General features: G+C 45.6%; 1 protein-coding gene and 1 pseudogene across 5 annotated transcripts in view; both read left to right on the top strand.

The window, feature by feature from the left end:
- The window catches only part of IL34 (interleukin 34), a 45,222-nt gene extending 24,637 nt beyond the window's left edge, over nt 1-20,585 (top strand). For 3 of the 5 annotated variants that reach the window (XM_006199824.4, XM_015235504.3, XM_031680805.2), the window contains 6 exons: nt 11,491-11,897; nt 15,704-15,837; nt 16,878-16,955; nt 17,233-17,394; nt 19,565-19,697; nt 19,936-20,585. In XM_006199824.4, coding sequence (XP_006199886.1) covers nt 11,870-11,897; nt 15,704-15,837; nt 16,878-16,955; nt 17,233-17,394; nt 19,565-19,697; nt 19,936-20,108 — 708 coding nt within the window. In that variant the 5' untranslated portion in view covers nt 11,491-11,869 and the 3' untranslated portion in view covers nt 20,109-20,585. The remainder of the gene's footprint in view (nt 1-11,490; nt 11,898-15,703; nt 15,838-16,877; nt 16,956-17,232; nt 17,395-19,564; nt 19,698-19,935) is intronic. The other 2 variants (XM_031680806.2, XM_015235505.3) reach the window with 2 other exon arrangements.
- Nucleotides 1,742-2,608, top strand: LOC140698317 (dnaJ homolog subfamily C member 7 pseudogene; annotated as a pseudogene).
- Nucleotides 20,586-20,755: the final 170 nt, after the last annotated feature.

Below are 20,755 nucleotides of genomic sequence, written 5' to 3'. Positions count from 1 at the left end.
TTTCTTTACAAATACATTTAAGTAAAACAGTGAGTGAATACAGAGAAATAAATCTCGATATATGTAGATGTGGTCCAAATAGTGCTGTGCTAGACCCCTGGTTCTAAGCAAATGCTGAGTAATGCGTTTTCCTGTTTCAGTGCTTCCATCATCTGTAGCACTGGGCTGGTTTTCATGTTTTGCTTCACCTAAGACAATACTCTAGCTTGGGACATGCCCTAAGGATCTGGTGTAGGTGCCAATCCTCTCAGATGTGCTGACACTGATCTCATACATGCAGCGTCTGTCAGAAGTGAAATGTCTGCTGCAAGCATTTGGTCTGTGGGCCCAGGAGTGAGTCTTAGTTGACAGAATAAGGTAGCTTTGGATTACAAGGGTAAAGGCAGTGCATGTCTGGGTGCTAGCCAATCTCTTTCTGAGAAGCAGGCATTTGAAAACAAATCACACAGACCTGTTGCCTTTCTGATTTTACTGAGAGGGCAGATGTGGGAGGAAAGCACAATATGTCATTCATATCAGACATTTTGGCAAAGCTGCTGATCTGCTACTGACTCTGCTTGCCTCATGGGAAAAGGCTTGATCAGATAGCAGTGTGAGTGAGAATATCACACTTAGCAACCCTTGGTTAATTAGTAGGTCTAGGCATTAAGCATCATTAGCTGCCAACATCAGAAAAGAGTGAAAGCCGGGCATTACTTGTCTCCTGTTGGGAGAAACCAGCACCATCTGTAGTTGTGACAAGGGATTTGAACTTGAGTCTGATCCCACCACCAAAGTGAAAAGCAGAGGATAGATGAAAGTGTTGAATTGCAACATGAGTGTGCAATAAGCAAAGCCTAGACTGGAGATACTCTATGGGACACATATCCTGGGTTCTTTAACAGATGAATTGTCAGAGGAAGAATGGGATGGAGGAGAAATCCTGTAGATTAAAAGAGGCTTAAAAGATAGACGAAAAATTTTAAATACACAAAGCTAAAAACTGTAGTGTCTAGGAATACACACTTGGTTGATAAAACCAGAAAGAAACCTAACAAAGTAATTGCTGTAATGGTTGAGATGGTGGTTACTTTTCTGGAGAGATGTGAAAGGTTTGACTGTCTTATAATAATTCATTAAGCTATACATTTGTTTTCTGTTATATGTATCCATGTTTTATTTTTAAATAAAAAGCTTTTTACATGTATAACTGAAAAATTGTGCTCTACACTGGAATTTGACACGACATTGTAAAATGACTATAACTCAATTAAAAAATGTTAAAAAAAATCATTTGAAACATGGGGGAAAAAAAGCTTTTTAAAAAAGTAAGCAAAAGATTTGAATAGATGTTTCTCCAAAGCAAATATACGAATGGCCTATAAGCACATGAAAAGTTGCTCGGCATCATTAGTCATCAGGAAAATGCAAACCAAAACCACAGAGATACCACTTCATTCCCATTTGGATGATTATAATGAAAAAGACAGATAATAGCAAGTGTTGGTGAGGGTATAGAGAAATCAGAACCCTCATACATTGCTGATGGAAATGTAAAATGAGGTAGCTGAACTGGAAAATCAACTGGCTCTTCCTCAAAAAGTTAAACATAGAGTAGCCATATGACCCAGTAACTGCATTCCTAGGAACACACCCAAAAGAACTGAAAACATACATCAATACAAAAACTTGTACATGAATATTCATAACAGTATTACCCACCATAGCCAAAAAATGAATTCAAATGTCCATCAACTGATGAATGGATAAAGAAAATGTGGTATGTCCATACAGTAGAAGATTATTTGATAATAAAAAGGAATGAGTGTTGGGCACGGTGGTGAGATGGCAATTGACACAGTGTGATGTGGTAATGGCAGCAACTGAGCCAGAGCTGCTCAACCACAAAGAAGCAAAAAGGGAAGCAGAATCTTTCAAGGAAAGTAAAAGGAAATGCATACCATGTCAAGGAAGATTGAAATGACTCTTTTAACAATTATACATAGATAAGTGTCCTAACAATGCCAGCTATTATGGAAGCTGGACAGTCATCTTAATGGTGCTCAGAGGGTTCTGGGAAGCTCTTGGAGATGCACAGCAGTGAGCAGAGTTGGATGACAGTTTCATCCAGGGACACCTATGAGAGGGAAAAAGGCATCTATCTCTAGGGAATGCCATGGTGGCATGTTGCAGTTTCCAGAGAGCCCTAGAACTGGATCACAAAATTGCCCTGGCACAACAGAAGTTCAGGAGTGCTAATGCAGTCACAGAATATGAGAAAATAGCCAAAATGAATTTTGAGAAGCAGAATTTTTGGAAGCCTATTTCCTATATGGACTATGCTTTAGAATTTGCCCCTGCCTGCTATTGCTTCAAAATCCTCCAAACAGACTATTCAGCAATGCTGGATTGTTACTCAGAAGCACAGTCTGTGGCCAGTGACATTTTATGAATGGATTACACCAATGTGGACTCTCTGTATGTATGAGGTCTTTGCCTTTATTATGAAGATTGTACTGAGAAAGCAGTTCAGCTTTTTGTACAACCGCTAAGGATGATTCCTGAGCACGAGGAGACCTGCATTACTTGCAGAAATACGAAAGCACTTAAAGACAGAAGACAGGAATAAAGCATTTAAAGAAAGAATTTATAAGCTCACATATGAACTCTACACAGAAGCCCTGGAGATAGACCCCCAAAATATTTTTTAAAATGTTAAACTCTAGTGTAATCAGGGTACAGTTAATTTCAAGTGTAGAAGACAGCACAAATGCAGTGAGGCTTGGTGACACACAGAAGCTACTTGAGAAGAGCTCAGTGCTACATGGACACAGAACAGTATGAAGAAGCAGTGCAAGACTATGAAAAAGTGCACCAGGTGGAGAAAAGAGAACACAAACAGCTCCTAGAAAATGCACAGCTGGTACCGAAGAAGAGTGAGAGGAAAGATTACTGCAAGATTCTGGGAGCGGGCATGAATGCCTCTGAGGATGAGATCAAGAAAGCTTATTGGAAATAGGCCTTGATGTGCCATCCAGATCGGCCCAGTGGAGTCAGTGCTGAAGTTGAGGAGAAGGAAAAAAGTTCAAGGAAGTCGGAGAAACTTTTACCATCCTCTCTGATCCCAAGAAAAAGACTCACTATGATACTGGGCAGGACCTGGATGAGGAGGGCATAGATATGGGTGATTTTGATGCAAGTAATATTGTCAAGGCATTCTTTAGCTGTCCTGGGGATTTCAGCTTTGAAGTATCTGGTCCAGAGAATTTCTTTTTTTCAGTTTGACTAATGGAGGGAAAACATCCAGAACCCGGAAAATGCAGACTTGCTTGGTTAAACCTTGAATGTGGGTGCAGTTTACCTCCTCCCTTTATCTTGTCTCCAGATACTTAGAGCAGTTTTGTTTTCTCAGTTTGATACCCTGTAACTGTGTGAATGGAGTGAAGGAAAGGGAGCCAGACTGAAGACCGTGGGTAGGGGAGGGAGACAAAGCATGAACAGGGAGGCAGCTTGTGAATTTTTGTTTTACTGTTTAAATTTATTAAAAAGGAAAAAAAAATTAAGAGGATAACATGTTTCACCTTTATTTTTTTAAACAAAGGAGGGAAGTACTGATAGATGCTATGTCTTAGTCAGCTCAGGCTGCCGTAACAAAATACCATAGATTGTGTAGTTTAAACAACAGAAACTTATATTCTCACAGTTCTGGAGGCTGAAGTCTCAGATTAGAATACCAGCGTGATTAGTTTCCGGTGAGGACTCTCCTGTTGGGTTGCAGATGGCCACCTTCTGGCTCTGTGCTCACATGGCCTCCTCTTAATGGGATCCTGGAGAGAGAGAGCAAGCTCTCTGGTGTTTCTTCTTGTAACGGCACTAATCCTATCATGAGGGCTCCACCTTCATGACCTCATCTAACTCTGATTACCCCTCAAAGGTCCCATTTCTGAATACCATTATCACATTGGGAGTTGGAGCTTAAACAGGAATTTGGGGGTGGGGGACACAAACACTCAGTTTATAACATGCTACAAGATGAATGAACTCTGAAAACATTATGCTAAGTGAAAGAAGCCAGTCATAAAGGACCACATATTGTAAGACTCCATTTATATGAAATGTCCAGAATAGGCAAATCTATAGAGATAGAAAGCAGATTAGTGGTTGCCAGGGGTGGGGAGAAGAGGAAATAAACATTGACTGCTGATGAATACAGAGTTTATTTTTAGGGTGATGAGACTTCTGGAATTAGATTATGGTAATTGTTGCACAATTTTGTGAACATAATAAAATTTCACACTGAATTGTACACTTTAAAATGGCTGATTTCATGGCATGTGAATTATATATTAATTTTTTTTTTAAAAGGAAAAAAGATGTAGCAACACATCAGTCAATGAACTACCTTATTGGGCTCTTGATTCAAAGAAAGCAACTGAAAAAAGACATTTAAAAATGCTGGAGAGGGTGTGGAGAAAAGGGAACCCTCCTACATTGTTGGTGGGAATGTAGTTTGGTGCAGCTATTATGGAAAACAGTATGGAGAGTCCTCAAAAAACTGAAAACAGAGTCGCCATTTGATCCAGCAATCCCACTCCTGGGCATATATCCAGAGAAAACTCTAATTTGAAAAGATACATGCACCCTAATGTTCATAGCATCACTATTTATAGTAGCCAAGACATGGAAGCAACCTGTATGTCCATCAACAGATGAGTGGATAAAGAAGTTGTGGTGTACACACACACACACACACACACACAGGAATACTACTCAGCCATAAAAAAGAATGTAATAATGCCATTTATAGCAACATGGTTGGATCCAGAGATGATCATACTAAGTGAAGTAAGTCAGACAGAGAAAGATAAATATCATGTGATACCACTTATATGTGGAATCTAAAAAATGATACAAATGAACTTATTTACAAAACAGAAACAGACTTACAGATAGAAAACAAACTTAAGGTTACCACAGGGGAAAGGGGGAGGGAAGGGATAAGTTAGGAGCTTGAAATTAGCAGATACAAACTGCTATATATAAAATAGATAAACAAAAATGTCCTACTGGGAACCATACTCTATATTCAATATCTTGTAGTAACCTATAATGAAAAAGAATATGAAAAAATATATATAAAATAACTGAATCACTATCCTGTAACCAGAAACTAACACAACATTGTAAACCAGCTATACTTCAATTTAAAAAAAGACATTTAGAAAATAACCAGTGAAAATTGAATATGGCTTATTTAATTTTATTTTTTGCTGCAGTAACATTGGTGTATAATATTATATGTTTCATTGGTACAACAGTGTATTTCTACTTATGTATGCACTACAGTGTGCTCACCACCAAAAATTTAGTTTACATCCATCTACCATACAGTTACACCCTATGTTGCTCTGTATCTAAGTGTTTGTTTTTGTTTCATTTGGTTTGTTCTTTTTTTTGTTGTTTTTTATGTTCCACATGAGTGAGATCATATGATATTTGTAATTCTCTGTCTGAGTTATTTCACTTAGCATGGTACCTTCAAAGGTGCATTCATGTCGCAAATGGCAAGATTTCATCTTTTTATGGCTGAATAGTATTCCTGTGTGTGTGTGTGTGTGTGTGTGTGTGTGTGTGTGTGTATCTTGCTATTTTAAATAATACTGTGAGGAACTTAGGGTTGTATATATCTTTTCAAATTAGTATTTCATATTTTTTGGATAAATACCTAGAAGTATTGCTAGATCATATGGTACGTCTATTTTTAATTTTTTTGAGGAACTTCCATACTGTTTGTTATAGTGGCTGTATCAGTTTACAATCCCATTAACAGTGTATGAAGTTTCCCTTTTCTCCACATCCTCACCAACATTTGTGATTTCTCGCCTCTTTGTTAATAGTCATTCCAACAGGTGTGAGATATTTCATTGCGGTTTTGATTTGCATTTCTCTAATAACTAGTGATATTTAGCATCTTTTCATGTACCTGTTGGCCATCTATGTATCTTCTCTGGAAAAATATTTACTGAGCTCCTCTGCCCATTTTTTAATTGAGCTTTTTTCTTGTTGAGTTGTATGAGTTCTCTATGTATCAGAGAAGACATATGCTTTGCAAATGTCTTCTCCCATTTAGTAGGTTGTCTTTTTGTTTAGCTGCTGATTTCGTTTGCTGTGTGGAAGTTTTTTAGTTTGATATGGTCCATTTGTTTATTTTTGCTTTTGTTTCCCTTGCCTGAGGAGACATATCTAGAAAGATATTGCTAGGACTGATGTCAAAGAGTGTACTGCCTGTATTTTCTTCTAGGAGTTTCATGGTTTCAGGTCTTACATTTGAGTCTTTAATCCATTTTGAGTTGATTTCCGTGTATGGTGTGAGATTGTGGTGTAGTTTCATTTTTCTGCATGTAGCTGTCCAGTTTTCCCAACATCATTTATTGGAGAGACCATCCTTTCTCCATTGTATGTGCTTTGCTGCTTTGTAGGAAATTAATTGGCCATATATGTGTGGGTTTATTTGAACTTTTTTTTTATTAAATGATATAAGGAATTATTGATGTGGGAATGTGCAATAATAGTAATGCGATTGCATTTTAAAATCATTACATACTGGTAAAAATGGCATACTTGATATTTGCTTTAAAATACTCTAAGGGAAAAAGTTGAGGGATAGGTGAGAGAGGAATGACAGATTGCTGATAATTTTTGAAGCTGAGTAATGGCTGTATGGGGGTCTATTGTACTATTCTACCTTGTTTGGGTTTAACAAAGCTATAATAAAAACATTAAAAAAATAAATCAAATATGGCAGAGGGGAAAAAAGTCTTGATTAGCATTGAATTTCAGAAAGTTCCTCTTTCAACAGAAGGTTCTGAGTCAGGCCCTAGGGCAGTGAAAGCACATCTTTTCCTCTAAGGGCCTGAACTTTATTCAGAGGAGAGAAGCCAGCAGAACCACTCCCAGAAGATGCTTTGGGTTAGAATTGATCAGGCTTTTTACAGAGCATTTGCAGAGATGGTATACTTCCAGGCTGTATCAATTAGCTTATGTTGTGTAACAAATTACTCTCAAGCTTAGTGGTTTAAAATAAACAAGCATTGATTATTTCTCACGATTCTGTGGGATTCTGGGCTGACTTAACTGGGGCCAGATGGTCTGGTCTAGGATGGCCTAAATGAAGTGTCTGGGGCCTCAACAGTGCCTCCTGTAGGAAGCTAGCCCAGAATTGTTCACATGATAGGAAGCCCTCCCAGCAGCAAGAGAGGACAAGCCCAAAGAACAGGCACATCTCATTGGTCAGAAAAAGTCACATGGCCAAGCCCAGATTCAAGGAGGTAGAAATAGACTCCTTTGCAGATTGGATTGTACTGAATGGGAGCTGAGGGAGCCAGTCAGAGTGTGACTCAGTCTACTTCTGTGGGTGAGACTGACTTCTCAGATGTGGCCAAGAGTGGGTCCTATGTTATCATGTACCCCAGGCCTAGAATTCTCTTTCCCCTGGTAAAACAGAGGTTGGGTGAAATGTTGCTTAGAAGTATAGATCCTGGGCTACTGGAGTTAACTAGAATAAATCATTCCTATTTCTGCTGTTGTTTGTCTTTCTTTTTCTGTGGCCTGAACTCAGTCCTGTTTTTCTTCCACCGCCTCCTTGAATTGAACATCTGTGACTCACTCCTCATGGCTGTTTGATAGAATGTCCCTTCCCACATTCTCAAAGGGCTGAGTGACATGATTCACAGGAGGAGGATGGGGCTGGGCATGAGGCCATGGGACAGCTCCCTCCCCCAGCCCTGTTTTCTCATGTCTAGATGCAGGGGTTTGCATGGAATGCCTCTGAGGCCCTTGTGGCCCTGCCCTGCTTATAGGAAAGTGGTCAGGCTGGAGTAGGTAGTCCAGTGCTCTGTCCACTGGGCCACTTTGGGGAGAAGATTGCTCTGTGTAGATATAATAGATTAGTTGCAGAAGTAGCCCCATTTCTTTACACACACCCCTATCCATGCCCTTTGCAATGATATTTTGCAACTCCCTCCACCAAGGAGTGGGGTCTGTTTCTTGCCCACCCACTCCCCAATCTGCTTTGGCTGATAGAATGAGGTAGAAGTGGTGTGGTTGTTCTGTGCCTTGGCCTTAAGGAACATGGCCTTATTTGCTCCTTTTCTTAGAACAAACCTAGGCTAGCCGGCTAAAGGATGAGTCATCCCAGCTGAGGCCAAGCTAGACCAGCCAGCACCCTGCTGACCTATCATCAGGACTCGATCAGCCAAGTTCCAGCCAATCCATAGATTCGTGAAAAGTAATAACTTACTGTTGTTTTTAGCCACTATATGTTGGGATGGCTTGTCATACGGCTGATAGCATGGACACTTAGGCTGTGTGTGTCCTAACATAAAACTGCGTCTCCTCTTCAGGCTGGGCACAGGCTCTAGAGTTTAACTGCTGGGCTCCAATTCAGGTTCCATGCCTCCCTCCCTGGGGAGCTGGAGCTGTCTTCCTTCTCAGGCAGAGGAGGGAGGAGCCAGAGCAGGCAGGTGAGGGTCCTGGGGGAGCAGGTCCTTGCTGCCCGACCTGGATGGACACAGCAACACAATTCCAGCATTGAAATGCCTTTTAAAATGTGAAGTTTCTCTTTTTTCACTCAAAGTTACATCTGCTCCTGAATTGAAGAATCAAATCGTACAACATGACTCTGTTATGAGCAACAGCAGGCACCTGTCTTTCCAGACACACAACTTTCAACATTTTTAAAAGCAATGTATATGTTTTTATCCTTCTAAATAGCATGCTCTTATTGCTACTTCTCCATTTGAGACACTATCTGTTGACCTTCCACCAGGGAACATTTAGGTCCTTGTCACAGCTTTCCTTTCCACACACGTGCACCCTCCCCAGGCCCTTGTCCTACCAGAATCCTTAAGTCATGATTCCATTAAATTAACATTCACTTTTTACTTGCTGTGACTTTGAAAATGCTATTTATAATTAAACTATGCAGAATCATACTCCAACTTTTACTTTCTTACACAACTTTTCTCTGTTTGAGCTTCCTGAGGACTGTTCCAAGCCCTGGGGTAGAGTTAGGGTGGGACAGGAGAGGCTATTCTCAAACTCCTCCCCCTCTCTCTTCCCTACCAGGGAGAGACAGAGGGAGAGGTGCCCTGGGCTCTCCCAGGATTCGGCAAGGCCACTCTTTTAGGTGATTTCCTCCATGTCCCTCCACACCTAGAGAAGGCTCTGGCTTCTGTGTCATTGGGTAACTCCCACTTTGTGCCTTTCTTGATCTTCACACATCTCCCCCATTTCAGTGGAAGGGTGGGCCCTGCAGAATTAGGGGTCTGTGGTGTTGCATGAAGGTGACCATGACCCCATTCCTCATTTTCTCAGCTTCTCTATCCCAGGCTGGTGGTCTAGGGCTCATGGTGGGGTCCTTTCTGGGAGATCTCTGAATGAGAAGGTGGTCAGGAGAGTTTTATGGGGTGTGGATGGGATGGCAAGCCTGATTCTGGTGTGTGCATCTGTGTGGGGAGGTCTGGGCTGAGGGACGCCCCAGCAGTGGGAGCAGGATACCACTGTCCAGGCCCCAGTGCACACTGTGCAGAGCTGAGATGTGCTGAAGGGCTCTTGAGCCTCCAGGTTACAGAGAGGCCCAAGAGAAATGGAAATTACATCCACATCAGTGAAGGCTTGTAATGGCTCTATTCACAATCATCAAAAAGCTGGAAACAATCCAGATGCCTTTCAACTGGTGGATGGACAGACAGTGCTCTGTCCACACAATGGAATACTACTCAGCAAGAAAAAAGAACAAACAACCAACACAGGCAGTGTCCTGGATGAATCCCAAATGCATTCTGCTAAGGGAAAGGGGCCCAACACAAAAGACCATGCACTGTGACTGCATTTATAAGGCATCCTGGAAACACAGACTGCTGGATGGACAGGCATGGGTTGTTGCTTGGGGTTGGGGTGGGAGGAGGGATTGACTGCAGAGTGGCAGGAGGGAATTTTCTGGGTGAATAGAAATGTTTTATATCTTGATTATTATAGTGGTTACATAGCACTGTGAAATTTGTCAGAACCCATGGGATTGTACACTGAAAAAGGTGAATTCTGCTGTAGGTAAATTATACCTCTATAAACCTGAAAAAAATGAGCAACGATAACAAAAAGTTTCCATTAGGTTAGTGTTTGTAGTGATGCTGTAATAGCAGAGAAATTACCAGGGTAGGTTAGAGAAGGAGCTGAAATTCAGGGGTGATCTCATACAAGCCTGTGTTCTCTGGGTGAGGCTCTACCTGTCTCGGGGAACCTCCATGGGTGAGAGCCAGCACTTCCAATACATTCTGTGGGGACACCACAGATGCCACAATGGAGAAGACCCCCAAATCATACCTACTTTCTTCTCATGCCACCAACCTGTGGCCATTTCCCTTGACCAAAGGGGAAATAGGGGAAAGGCAAGAGAATGGAACAGTATTGTATCAGAGGCTGAACTTCAGAGCCAGCCAGTCTCTGGCCAACTCAGCCTCTCAGAGCCTCAGTTTCCTTACCTGCAAAATGGGGACAACAGCCCATTTCTCAGACAGCCCGGTGAGGGATAAATGAGATGACTGTGAGCCCTGAGCCCCCTATGCCCAGCTGGCAACTTACATGTAGGTTGAACTCCTGTTGCAGTTCTTACTAGCAGCTTTGTGACCTTGGACAAGTATCTTAACCTTTCTGGGCTTCAGTTTCCTCATAGATAAAAATGAGTCTTTATGACTCCATAAGATTGTTGTAAGGATTCAATGAATGTAAACCTTAGCTCTGGGCGTAGTACATCATGAGCACTCAGGAAGAGTTACTGAATTGCTATCATAGGGTTGCCAATTTAGCAAATAAAGATACAAGACTCCCAGTTAATTAGGAATTGCAGATAAGCAATGAATATTTTTGTAGTGTAAGTGTGTCCTATGCAATATTTAGGATATGCTTATACTAAAAAAGTACTCATGACATAATTATACTAAAAAAAACCTTATCTGAAATTCAGATTCAGCTGGGAACAGGTATTTCGCCTGGCAACCCCATTAAGAGGGGAAGCAGATTTGGAGTAATGAGGATGGGACTAAGCCTGAAAGTGAGTAGAGGGGTGAATGGTTTGCTTTTTTTAACCTCCCTGCCACCCAAGTTATTCATGTACTTTTAACATATGGTCTTACCGCATTCAGGAAATTCCCTTTATTTAACCGATACAGTCCATTCATTCCTTGGTCCTGCTTTTGTTCTGACCTCAGGCTGTCAGTCAGTGTCACTGGAACTCACTCCGGGGCCAGGGATGCCCTCTGGATGTTCTGAAGTCATTTCTGTGTCCCTGAGTAGCCAGCTACCAGGCAGGGCTGCGCGCCTCTGGCCTTCCCAGGTGGTCCCAGCCAGGCAGTGGGTGCAGCCTGCACAGTAGGCTCTGCGCGCCTGTGGCTGATGGCTGAGTGGCAGCACCACTCTTACATAATCGGTTTCTCTCCTCCTTTCTCTTTCCAGAGCCAGATTTCACACTGAGCAGCTGCAGACGGAGAAATCAGAGAAAGCACAACCCAGCCTCAGATTCCGAGGGGCCTGCTGGGGACTCTTTCCTGCTCAGAAGGAAGACCCTGAGGCAGCTGTCTCAGGCCAGGTCCTGGCTGCAATGGAACTTACCACCACTGATCCCCAGCTGCCCTCTGCACTGCCGGGCAGATAAGGACAAGCCCTGCCCAGGACCACCTGCTACCTGCTGCTGGGCTGCTCCTCTGTGACCAGCCCTTCCTCGACTTTGGCCACCTTTGCTGACCTGAGGCCATGTAGGCCCCACTTGGGCCTCTGTGAATAGAACACCACTGGGGAAGCCACCTCTGCTCTCTGGGGGACCCAGTGCACCACCATGCCCCGGGAACTCGTCTGGCTGCGCTGTGAGTACTGGGGTGGGGGTTCGTGGGGACTGCCTGGGGAGGCCTTGGCCTAGAGCCGGCTCTGCAGTAACCATGGCAACTAGGGCTTTCTTGCTGGTGAGAAGTTGAGATGCTTCCCAGCTTAGTGGCAGGTGCCCTTGGGGACTCCCACGCTGCCATCTGCCCTGTCTCCAGCGGACTGCAGCTCAGACGGACATGGTGGGTGTGAGTCTTAGGCTGGGTGGGCACAGTCAGTGGGTCACAGGGACAGAGCAGGCACTGGGGGTAGGAGGCAGCATCTCACCTGCTCAGACTCATTGGTGCTGGGGAGTCTGGTCGGGGTGGAGGTGGCAGAGAGAGGATTTCTGGCCTCCCTGGGGGTGGCCAGCCAGAGTGGGGGCTTGTAAAATTGTAGAGAGAAGGGCAGCCTGTTCCCTCTGCCTCTTCCTTCATAAAGAGCAAAATCAAAAAGAGCAGAAAGAGAACAGTGTTGTTGGGAAAAAGAAAAACAGTTGAAATGAGGACAGAAAAGAAAAAGAATCTAGAAGCCTCTAAAGCCTACTTGTGGGAGGCCAGACCAAGCTCCCTTCAGACTCCAAGATGCAATTTAATTGACTCAAATTCAGCATATTTTTCTGGTGCCACCCACATGCCCACTGGAGAGGCACTGCCATAGTGACAAGGACCTGGGCTATCTTGTGTATCCTTCTCTAACACCTGGCATGGAATTAGGCTCTAGGAACTGTGTGCCGAATGAATGAGGTTTGGAGTCTGATCCTGCAAGGGATTCACAGAGAAGCTGTGTCCACCCTGGCCCTGTGGAGGGTACTGCAAAGGGGTCAGGATGTTCAGAACGGGTGGAAGGGCCCAGACCCGGTGTTCTGGAAGCTTCCAAGTCATGAGCAGGGGAAGCAGGAGAAATATCAGGTTGGGGTGCCACTTGAAATGATGTCAGGGGTAATGGAGTTCACACTTGCAGACATGGCAAGGTGAGGACACTGTTCCTTCCAGGAAGAGGGAACAGCCTGAGCAAAGGCTGAGCAGTGGGACCGTGAGAGGCCAGACTGGAAAGCTGGTTTGGACACAGGCAGCTGAGGCCTTGAAAGCCAGGGTGAAGAGTCACTAATTCATGAGATAACAGGGAGCCCTGGAAGGTTTGTGATCTGGGGGTGGGGGCTATGATGGGGAGTTACTCTGCTTTCAGAAGATCAACCTGGCTGTGCTTTCAGGAGTCTCTGTTGTGATCTTCTGGGCAAGAGGTAATGAGGGTCCCTTCTGGAGATGGAAGTGAAAATGAAGAGGCCTGGCAGAGGGGAAAAGCTGGTGAAGGCAGATTGCAAGATTGACAAGGACTGGCTGTGGGGTGAGGGGAAGCGAGGGATTCAGATCAGGGACTCAGAGAGGGGCTGGAGTGCTGGAGAAGGTGTGGCTGCCATAACAAATTACCACAAACTTGGCTTAAAACAGCCCAAATGTATTCTGTCACAGCTCTGGAGGCCCAAAGTCTGAAATCAAGTTGTCAGGGCTATACTCTCTCTGAAGGCACTAGGGGAAGATCTTTCCAGTCTCTTCCAGCTTCTGCTGGCTCCTGGCGTTCCTTGGCTTTTGGCGGCATCACTCCAATCTGCCTTCATCTGTAAAGGCCACGTGAATGGTCTCTCTTGATATGTCCTTCCCTCTTCTTGTAAGGACACCAGTAATTGGATTTAGGGCCCACCTTAAGTCCAGGATGATTTCATTTGGAGATTCTTAATAATACTTGCAAAGACCCTATTTCCAAATAAGGTTGCTTCTGAGGTTCAGGGTGAATGTGAATTTGGGGGGATGCTATTCACCCCCTACACAGGCTCAGATTTGGGGATGGTAGGCAAGCCCCATTTGTCACTGTACAAAGGTCATACTCTTTCTGCAGCCTCTTCTATCTTGCAGGCCTCTTACCTCTGGAGGGAGGGGGCAAGGTGGGTTCCTTTGTCCAAATACTGGGATGAGAACATCAGGAGAGAGAGAGAGAAAGGAAGTACAAGATGGATTGCAAATTTGCAGCTTTGCAAAAAATATCGTCAGACTTTTGCGAGGAGAAGGGCTGGTGGTCTGCAGCCCATAAGGGGCCCGGGCTTGAGTAGACCTGAGGGGCTCCTGGCCCAGCAGGAGCACAGGCCTGGCAGCAGGACTGAGGAGGAGGAAGGGAAGTGGTGGTGAGCAAGCCCAGGCCAGTGAGGGTTTAAGAACAAAAGTCTTCCAAAGTGCCAGGAAGGTGAGTGGGTAAAGTCCAGTCAGTAATTCCTACTCACAATCAGGGGTGGATCAAAGAGATGACTTAGCCTGCCTGGCTATTTTTGGAAAAAAAAAAAGAAAAGAAAAGGAGAGAAAAAGACTGCTTTTGACTATAACAATAATAGATACTACTTGTAGAATATGAAATATATCCTATGAAATATATCCTATGAAATATAAAGAAGAGTATAAAAATCTCCCCAAAAGATTTGGTACATATTTTTCTCTACATTTTCTATGCACACACATATATATTAACAAAATTCAAGTCATGCTTTTATACCCAGATACAGAGTGTTCAGCCAATCTTTTTAAAACTTCACTAAGCATATCAAAAGTATTTTTCTTATCACATAAACATATTGTTAGCATTCTTTGAGATCTTTATTGGCTACATTCACTATTTTTGAATATCCAGGCCATTTGCAGATGTTCACTATTATAAAATAATACTGCAGTGGATTTCCACAAATCCCTTTCAATTATGGCTCTCTTTTTTCTTTTCCTTCACATTTATTCCTAGAAATGAGTTTAAATGGTCAAAAGGTGTGGACATTTTGGAAGCTTAGTGGGTCAAAGTGTGTTGACATTATTAAGTTCATTAATATTAAAAATTACCAAATTGCTTTCCAGGATGAAAGTGTCTGCCTCACTACTTTGCTAACACCAAGTGTTATTAAAATAAAATAAAACAACAACAATAACAAAAACCCCACTTTCCACTGAAACAGGTGAAACATGGATCTGATTGTTTTAATGTGAATTTATTAGTAAGATTGGTTTTCAGGTATGTCTCTTGCTCATCTGTATTTTGTTCTTTCTGCCCTGATCTACTTAACCCTTGTTCATATTTGTTGCAAATTCTCATATTTTTTGTCTGTTCAGTTAGACAGAAACCATACTGTTTTTGAAGTCACAGTGACCCCCAGTGGTGAAAGGCTGGTAACGTTTGGAAGGTGGCAGCTTGTTTGTTAGCAGGGAAGAGACAAACAGCCTGAGTGAGATTCCCTCAGCATCCTGCAGAGAGACCAAACTGGAAAGGCTGCTACAAGCTTGCTGGTACCTCTAACTGAGAGGCATGCCATGGTCAGATAGAGCAAGGAAGAAAATGGCTTGGGTCACCCAAACGTCATTTGGAGAGTTGGAACTAGAATCCACATCTCCAGAATCTCTAGATGGAAAATGCAGAAAATCCTAGCGAGGAACAGAGGTTGCCCTGGAAGGGAGTTTTTGCTTCCCCCATGGGTTGGAAGTGGGGAGGAGACTGGAAACCAACCCTAGCACATAGCTCCTGAGGAGGCTCTGCAGGCCCTGGTCGGGGTGGACAGGCTGGACAGCTCATGCTTGCCTGGCCTTGCTGTCCTGGAGCCTGGACCCCAGGGAATGCATTCCCGGTGCTGGGAAGGCCTCCTTGGGGCTCTATGCCCCATCCCTGACCCTCCCATGAGGACTTGTAACCAGGAGAAGGGAGGACAGTGTGCACAACTCTGCACCCAAGGACATGTGGAAGCGGTTCAGGTGGCTCATGTGTTCTTGTTGGGTGTGATCCACAGATCTTGGGATCCTCCTTGGCATGGCCTTGGGGAACGAGGGATTGGAGTTGTGGCCCTTGACTCAGAGTGAGGAGTGTGCCATCACTGGCTTTCTGCGGGACAAGCTGCAGTACAGGAACCGCCTTCAATATATGGTAATGTAACCACAGGGGCACCTGCTACATCCCTTTTCCCACACCCCTTGGCTCATGGGACATAAGGAGCTGGACATTCAGTCTCCTGGGGCCTGTGTCAGCCCTGAGCCTACCATGCCTCCTTTCTCCATCTTATACACATGTGCCTGGTTTGCACTTCCTGTCCCCTCTCCTGCCATCCATCCCCCGGGCCTCTACCTCTCCTCCTTGATCTGACCTTTGATCCCCTCTCCACGTGGCACTCGCCCAGTGACTCAGGGATGGATTCCAGGAAACCTTGGGGGGAACCCTAAACATATTATTATCAGAGGAGATAAGGACCTAGAAATTGGAATGTTTGATTCTTTTTATAGGGTGGACCACGTGGCATGTAGCTCTATAGGTCTTTTTTGTCCAACAGCTTTATTGAGATGTAATTCACATACCACACAATTCACCCATTTAAGTGTACAATTCAATGGCTTTTAGTATATTTGCAGTTATGCAGCCATAACCATAATAAGTTTTAGAACAAACTTCTTTTAAAATATACATATATATTTAAATTTATTTTGGGGGGAGGTAATTAGGTTTGTTTGTTTGTCTGTTTATTTATTTAATGGAGGTACTGGGGATTGAACCCAGGAACTTGTGCATGCTAGGCGCATGCTCTACCAACTGAGCTATACCCTCCCCTACTAAAATATATATTTTTTGAAGTATAGTCAGTTTACAACTGGAACACTCTTTTAAAGTCATCTTCCTCCCCGAAAGGATATGGTTCTCTTGGGGTGGTAAGTCTCTCATTCTACATCTTGGCCTGAGACTTCTGCCTTAACAGGAACTACGTGTTTTATTTCACCTTCCCTGTGTCCCAGACAAAAGAGCTGTCTTTATCACAGTTGGGAGCCAAGTATATATTCCCTGTAGAGGACCCACACTGTCATCGAGGGCTGGTCCTGGTTCCTTTCCTCCTGCATCACATTCTTCTGGGAGGTTGGGGGAGTCTGTCTGAGATGTTTCTGACTCTGACTTCATGCTTTGTTCTTGTATCTCCCCAGAAACACTACTTCCCCATCAATTACAGGGTCAGTGTGCCTTATGAGGGGGTGCTTCGAATAGCCAACATCACCAGGCTGGTGAGACTCTCCCCCAACCCTGACTCCAGGGACATCCCTTGGGCCCTGCCTGAGAGGCACATTGGTCTGGGCAGGTACTGTTGCCAGAGGTCATTCCTGGCTCCTAAAGCAAGCCCATCCTTGGTTCAGGCCCCAGGTTGCCCCCTGTTCACAGTAGACACCCATGGTCTGCTCCCTCTGCAGGGCAAATCTGGGGAGTGGGGTGCGATCTGAGCTGTGAGGGGCAGGGCCCAGAGGCCCATGTCTGGGGTTTCAATAATTTCTCCTGTCCCTGCAGCAGAGGGCCCGGGTGAGCCAGCAGGAGCTGCGGTATCTGTGGGTCTTGGTGAGTCTTAGTGCTACCGAGTCAGTGCAGGAGGTTCTGCTCGAGGGCCATCCATCCTGGAAGTACCTGGAGGAGGTACAAAGGCTGCTGCTGGATGTCCAGCAAGGCCTCACGGTGAGTAGTGTGGAGATGCAGGCAGGCAGGGCAGGTGTGTGTGTGTGTGTGTTTGTGGGGCCAAAGGCTATTGAGGGAGGATGTAAATGCATGGAAAGTTCTGGCATGTCCTGGAAGATGTGGGGGACATGGGGGTGTGGGGTGGGCTTGTGGAGGCAAGAGATGAGCCTGAGACCCTGTTCTTAGACTCTGCAACCCTGGGCAAGTCATTGATTCCTCTTGCTTTGTTTCTGCATCTAAGAAACGATGTTCCTTTGTAGGGGAGGGAGGAGGGATGAACAGGTGGAGCACAGGCGATTTTAGGGCAATGAAACTCTTCTGTATGATAAATGGACTTGAATTAATAATAATAATAATAATAATAACAATAATAATAATAAACAATAATAATAACAATAATAGAGTTTCCTGATCACTGCCTGTTCAGCAGTATTGATCTGAGGCCTGAGGGATATGTCTTCCAAAAATTCTAAATAGTAAGGTGATGGGACCCGTGTGTGTCCGTGTAGGCCATGTGTGTGCCAAGGGACCCCCTCCCCACACTCCCACTTTGCTCTACTCCCCATCCTAGCCCTCCCTGGGACCCTGGTACATACCTGCCCTGAGGCCCCCACCTACTTCCCAGTGAGAACAGCCAACAGCAACTGTGAGCTACTGATGACACCAGGGCTTAGGGGCCAGCAATTGATTTTGCAGCTACCTAGAACTTTGGGGAGGGGCACTCAATTCTGGTATAGGCCCGGAGACCAAGCCATTTCCTTGGTGGCTTTGTTGTGCCTGTGGGGAGAGTAGGTTGGAGCTGACCTGAAGAACAGACCATGTTCCCTCCTCAGTTTTGCTCAGGAGAATCTCTGGCTCTTTGCTCAGGAGAGCTCTGGGAGGCTGGTTTGGGGGCTGGGAGGGAGACTGTGGGTAGGCTGAGACCCTGCCCACCTAGGCTGTTTAGACTGAACCAGCTTTCAGCCTCTTCTTTCTCCCAATGTTAGTGGTGTACGGCCTACTCCAGATAGAACCAGCATCTATGGGGCAGTGGGTCCTCCCTTGCTAGGGAGTTGGCCTTGGGAATGGGTCCCTTTTCCTTTCCTCTCGTCATCTTCACTTCTCTCTCTAAGTCTTTCTGTATTAGTTTTTTTTTAGGGCGGCCATCACAAATGACTAACAGCTGGTGGCTTAAAACAACAAAATTATTCTATCACAGTTCTGGAGACCAGAAGTCCGAAATCAAAGTGTCAGCATGGCTATGCTCCCTCTGAAGGCTCCAGGGGAGGATCCTTCCCACCTCTTCTGGCTTCTGGTGGCTGCTGGTGTTCTTGGCTTGTGTCAGCATCACTGCCATCTCTGCCTCTGTCTCCCCATGGCCTTTCCCTCTGTCCCATGTCCTTTCTCTTGTAGTAACACCAGTCATTGGATTTAGGGCCAACCCTAAATCCAGAATGATCTCATCTAGAGTCCCTAACTATAATTACATCTGCAAAGACCCTATTTCCAAATAGAGTCATATTCACAGGTACCAGGGGTTGGAACTTGGTTAGCTTTTAGGGGGATGTGGGGCAGGGGGACACGCAATTCAACCCAGCACACTTTACTTTTAGGAAGGTCCTTCCCCAGCTCAGGCCCCAGGATTCCTCCTGCTCAGTCCCTCCCACAGCTCCTGGAGCTCCCCACACCATGTTCCTTTTGTTGTGTTGTGGACAGAAGCCCCTGAGCTTGGAGCTGGAGACCCTACCCTTCAGTGTGCTTTGTGCCTCAGTGTCCTCAGGATACAACTGACCTCATTAGGGCCCTGCCTCTTCTTCCCTGGAGTCGATGAAGGCCTTTGCATCCTGAAGGACAGTGTCCCTGGGCCAGGGACTCCTCATATGGTGGTGGCTGGGCCTGGGTTGAAACAGCAAGAATGCCCCAACCTCTTTGCCATCTGGCCTGCCTCCAGGACGGAAAAGAGAGAAGCCTCTGTGTGTTGTGCTTGGGTGTAGGGTGTCAAGGGGCCCCTTCCAGGAAACATGGCACCTGCAGGAAGAAAAAGGAGAGAAATTGCTCCTAGGCATCCTGGTCACAGGAAGTCCTGTCCTCCTTCCAGGCAGGACAGCCCCCACAGCTCTCCTGGGATGTTGCCCGCCTCTTCACAGTCTGGAGGTGGTATCTGTGGTTTTAAATGTTTCCTCCTTTCCAGGGTGTGGAGGTCAGCCCCCAGGTGGAAGCGGTGTTGTCCCTCCTGAGTGCCCCAGGAAGCCTGAAGCTGGTGCGGCCCAAAGCCCTTTTGGACAACTGCTTCCGGGTCATGGAGCTGCTGTACTGCTCTTGCTGTAAGGAACTGTGGCTGGGGCTGAGGGTGGGAGGCTGGGTGTCCATGCCCAGGTCATTGAGCAGAGCCAGGACCCTCCTCGGCACGCCCTCTACTCCCCAGGGCTACAGGCCATTTTTGGAAGCTGATATGGACCCTGGATATGGGGATGAAAACAGTGTGACTTGGTCTGGGGACGAGGCAGGGTGTTGATCACTCCTGCAGTCTTTTGTGTGTGTGTGTGTGTGTCCCCCCTACAGGTAAACAAAGCTCCGTCCTAAATTGGCAGGACTGTGAGGTGCCAAGCCCTCAGCCTCACAGCCCAGAGCCCTTGTCACATTGTGTGACTGCCCTGCTGTACCCTCCGCCCCAGCAGTCCCTCACCTCCCTGCCTGGCTCCTCGGGATCCATGGCCAGACTGCCGGCTCAGTGAAGCTGCTGAGGGTAAAGGCCTCCTGCCCTGAGTGGTCTGAATGGTGACCTGGGTAAGGCAGCTGAAGGAGTTCTTGCAAGAGATGGACTGGGCCTAAGACTTCACTGGGTGGTGGTGGGGAGAACTTCTTGGGAGAGGAGGCCCAGGGTCAGGGGCTTCCTCTGAGGGGATTCTGTGCCTGAGAAGGCTCCGCTTCCCATCTTCTGTACCTCACATGGTCTCACCTGGAGTGGTGAGGGCTGGGGACACCTGAAGGTGGACAAAGACAGAGCCTGTGGCCCCTCCTGGCACTGCCCAGCTCCTCTTCCCTGAAGGCAGTGCTGATTGTCTCCTGAGCCCAAAAAGGCAAGAGCTGTTCCAGGTGGGCATGGTGGGGACATGACTCAGCAGGGCCAGGAGAGGGCAAAAAGCCTGGGGAGAGGGCAGAGCCACATCTTTTATTTTTTTCTATTAAACACCCGCTTTGTTTTGGTTTGGTTTGGTTTTCATGTGAGGGTGAACTCTGAGAAGGCCATTTTCCCTTCCCCTCTAGTTGGCCAAGTACGGGAGGCAGGAAGAGTAGGATGGTCTGGTCTGGTCTGGGTCTGAAGATTCAGATTTGGAATGGTTGTGGTGCCTTAACTAGGGCTCTGGAATGGTGGGAATTT

The sequence above is a fragment of the Vicugna pacos genome, chromosome 9 (genome assembly GCF_048564905.1).
Source record: "Vicugna pacos chromosome 9, VicPac4, whole genome shotgun sequence".
NCBI classification, from domain to species: Eukaryota; Metazoa; Chordata; class Mammalia; order Artiodactyla; family Camelidae; genus Vicugna; species Vicugna pacos.
Note: the sequence above shows the minus strand (reverse complement) of the source record. Positions and strands in the feature narration are given on the sequence as shown.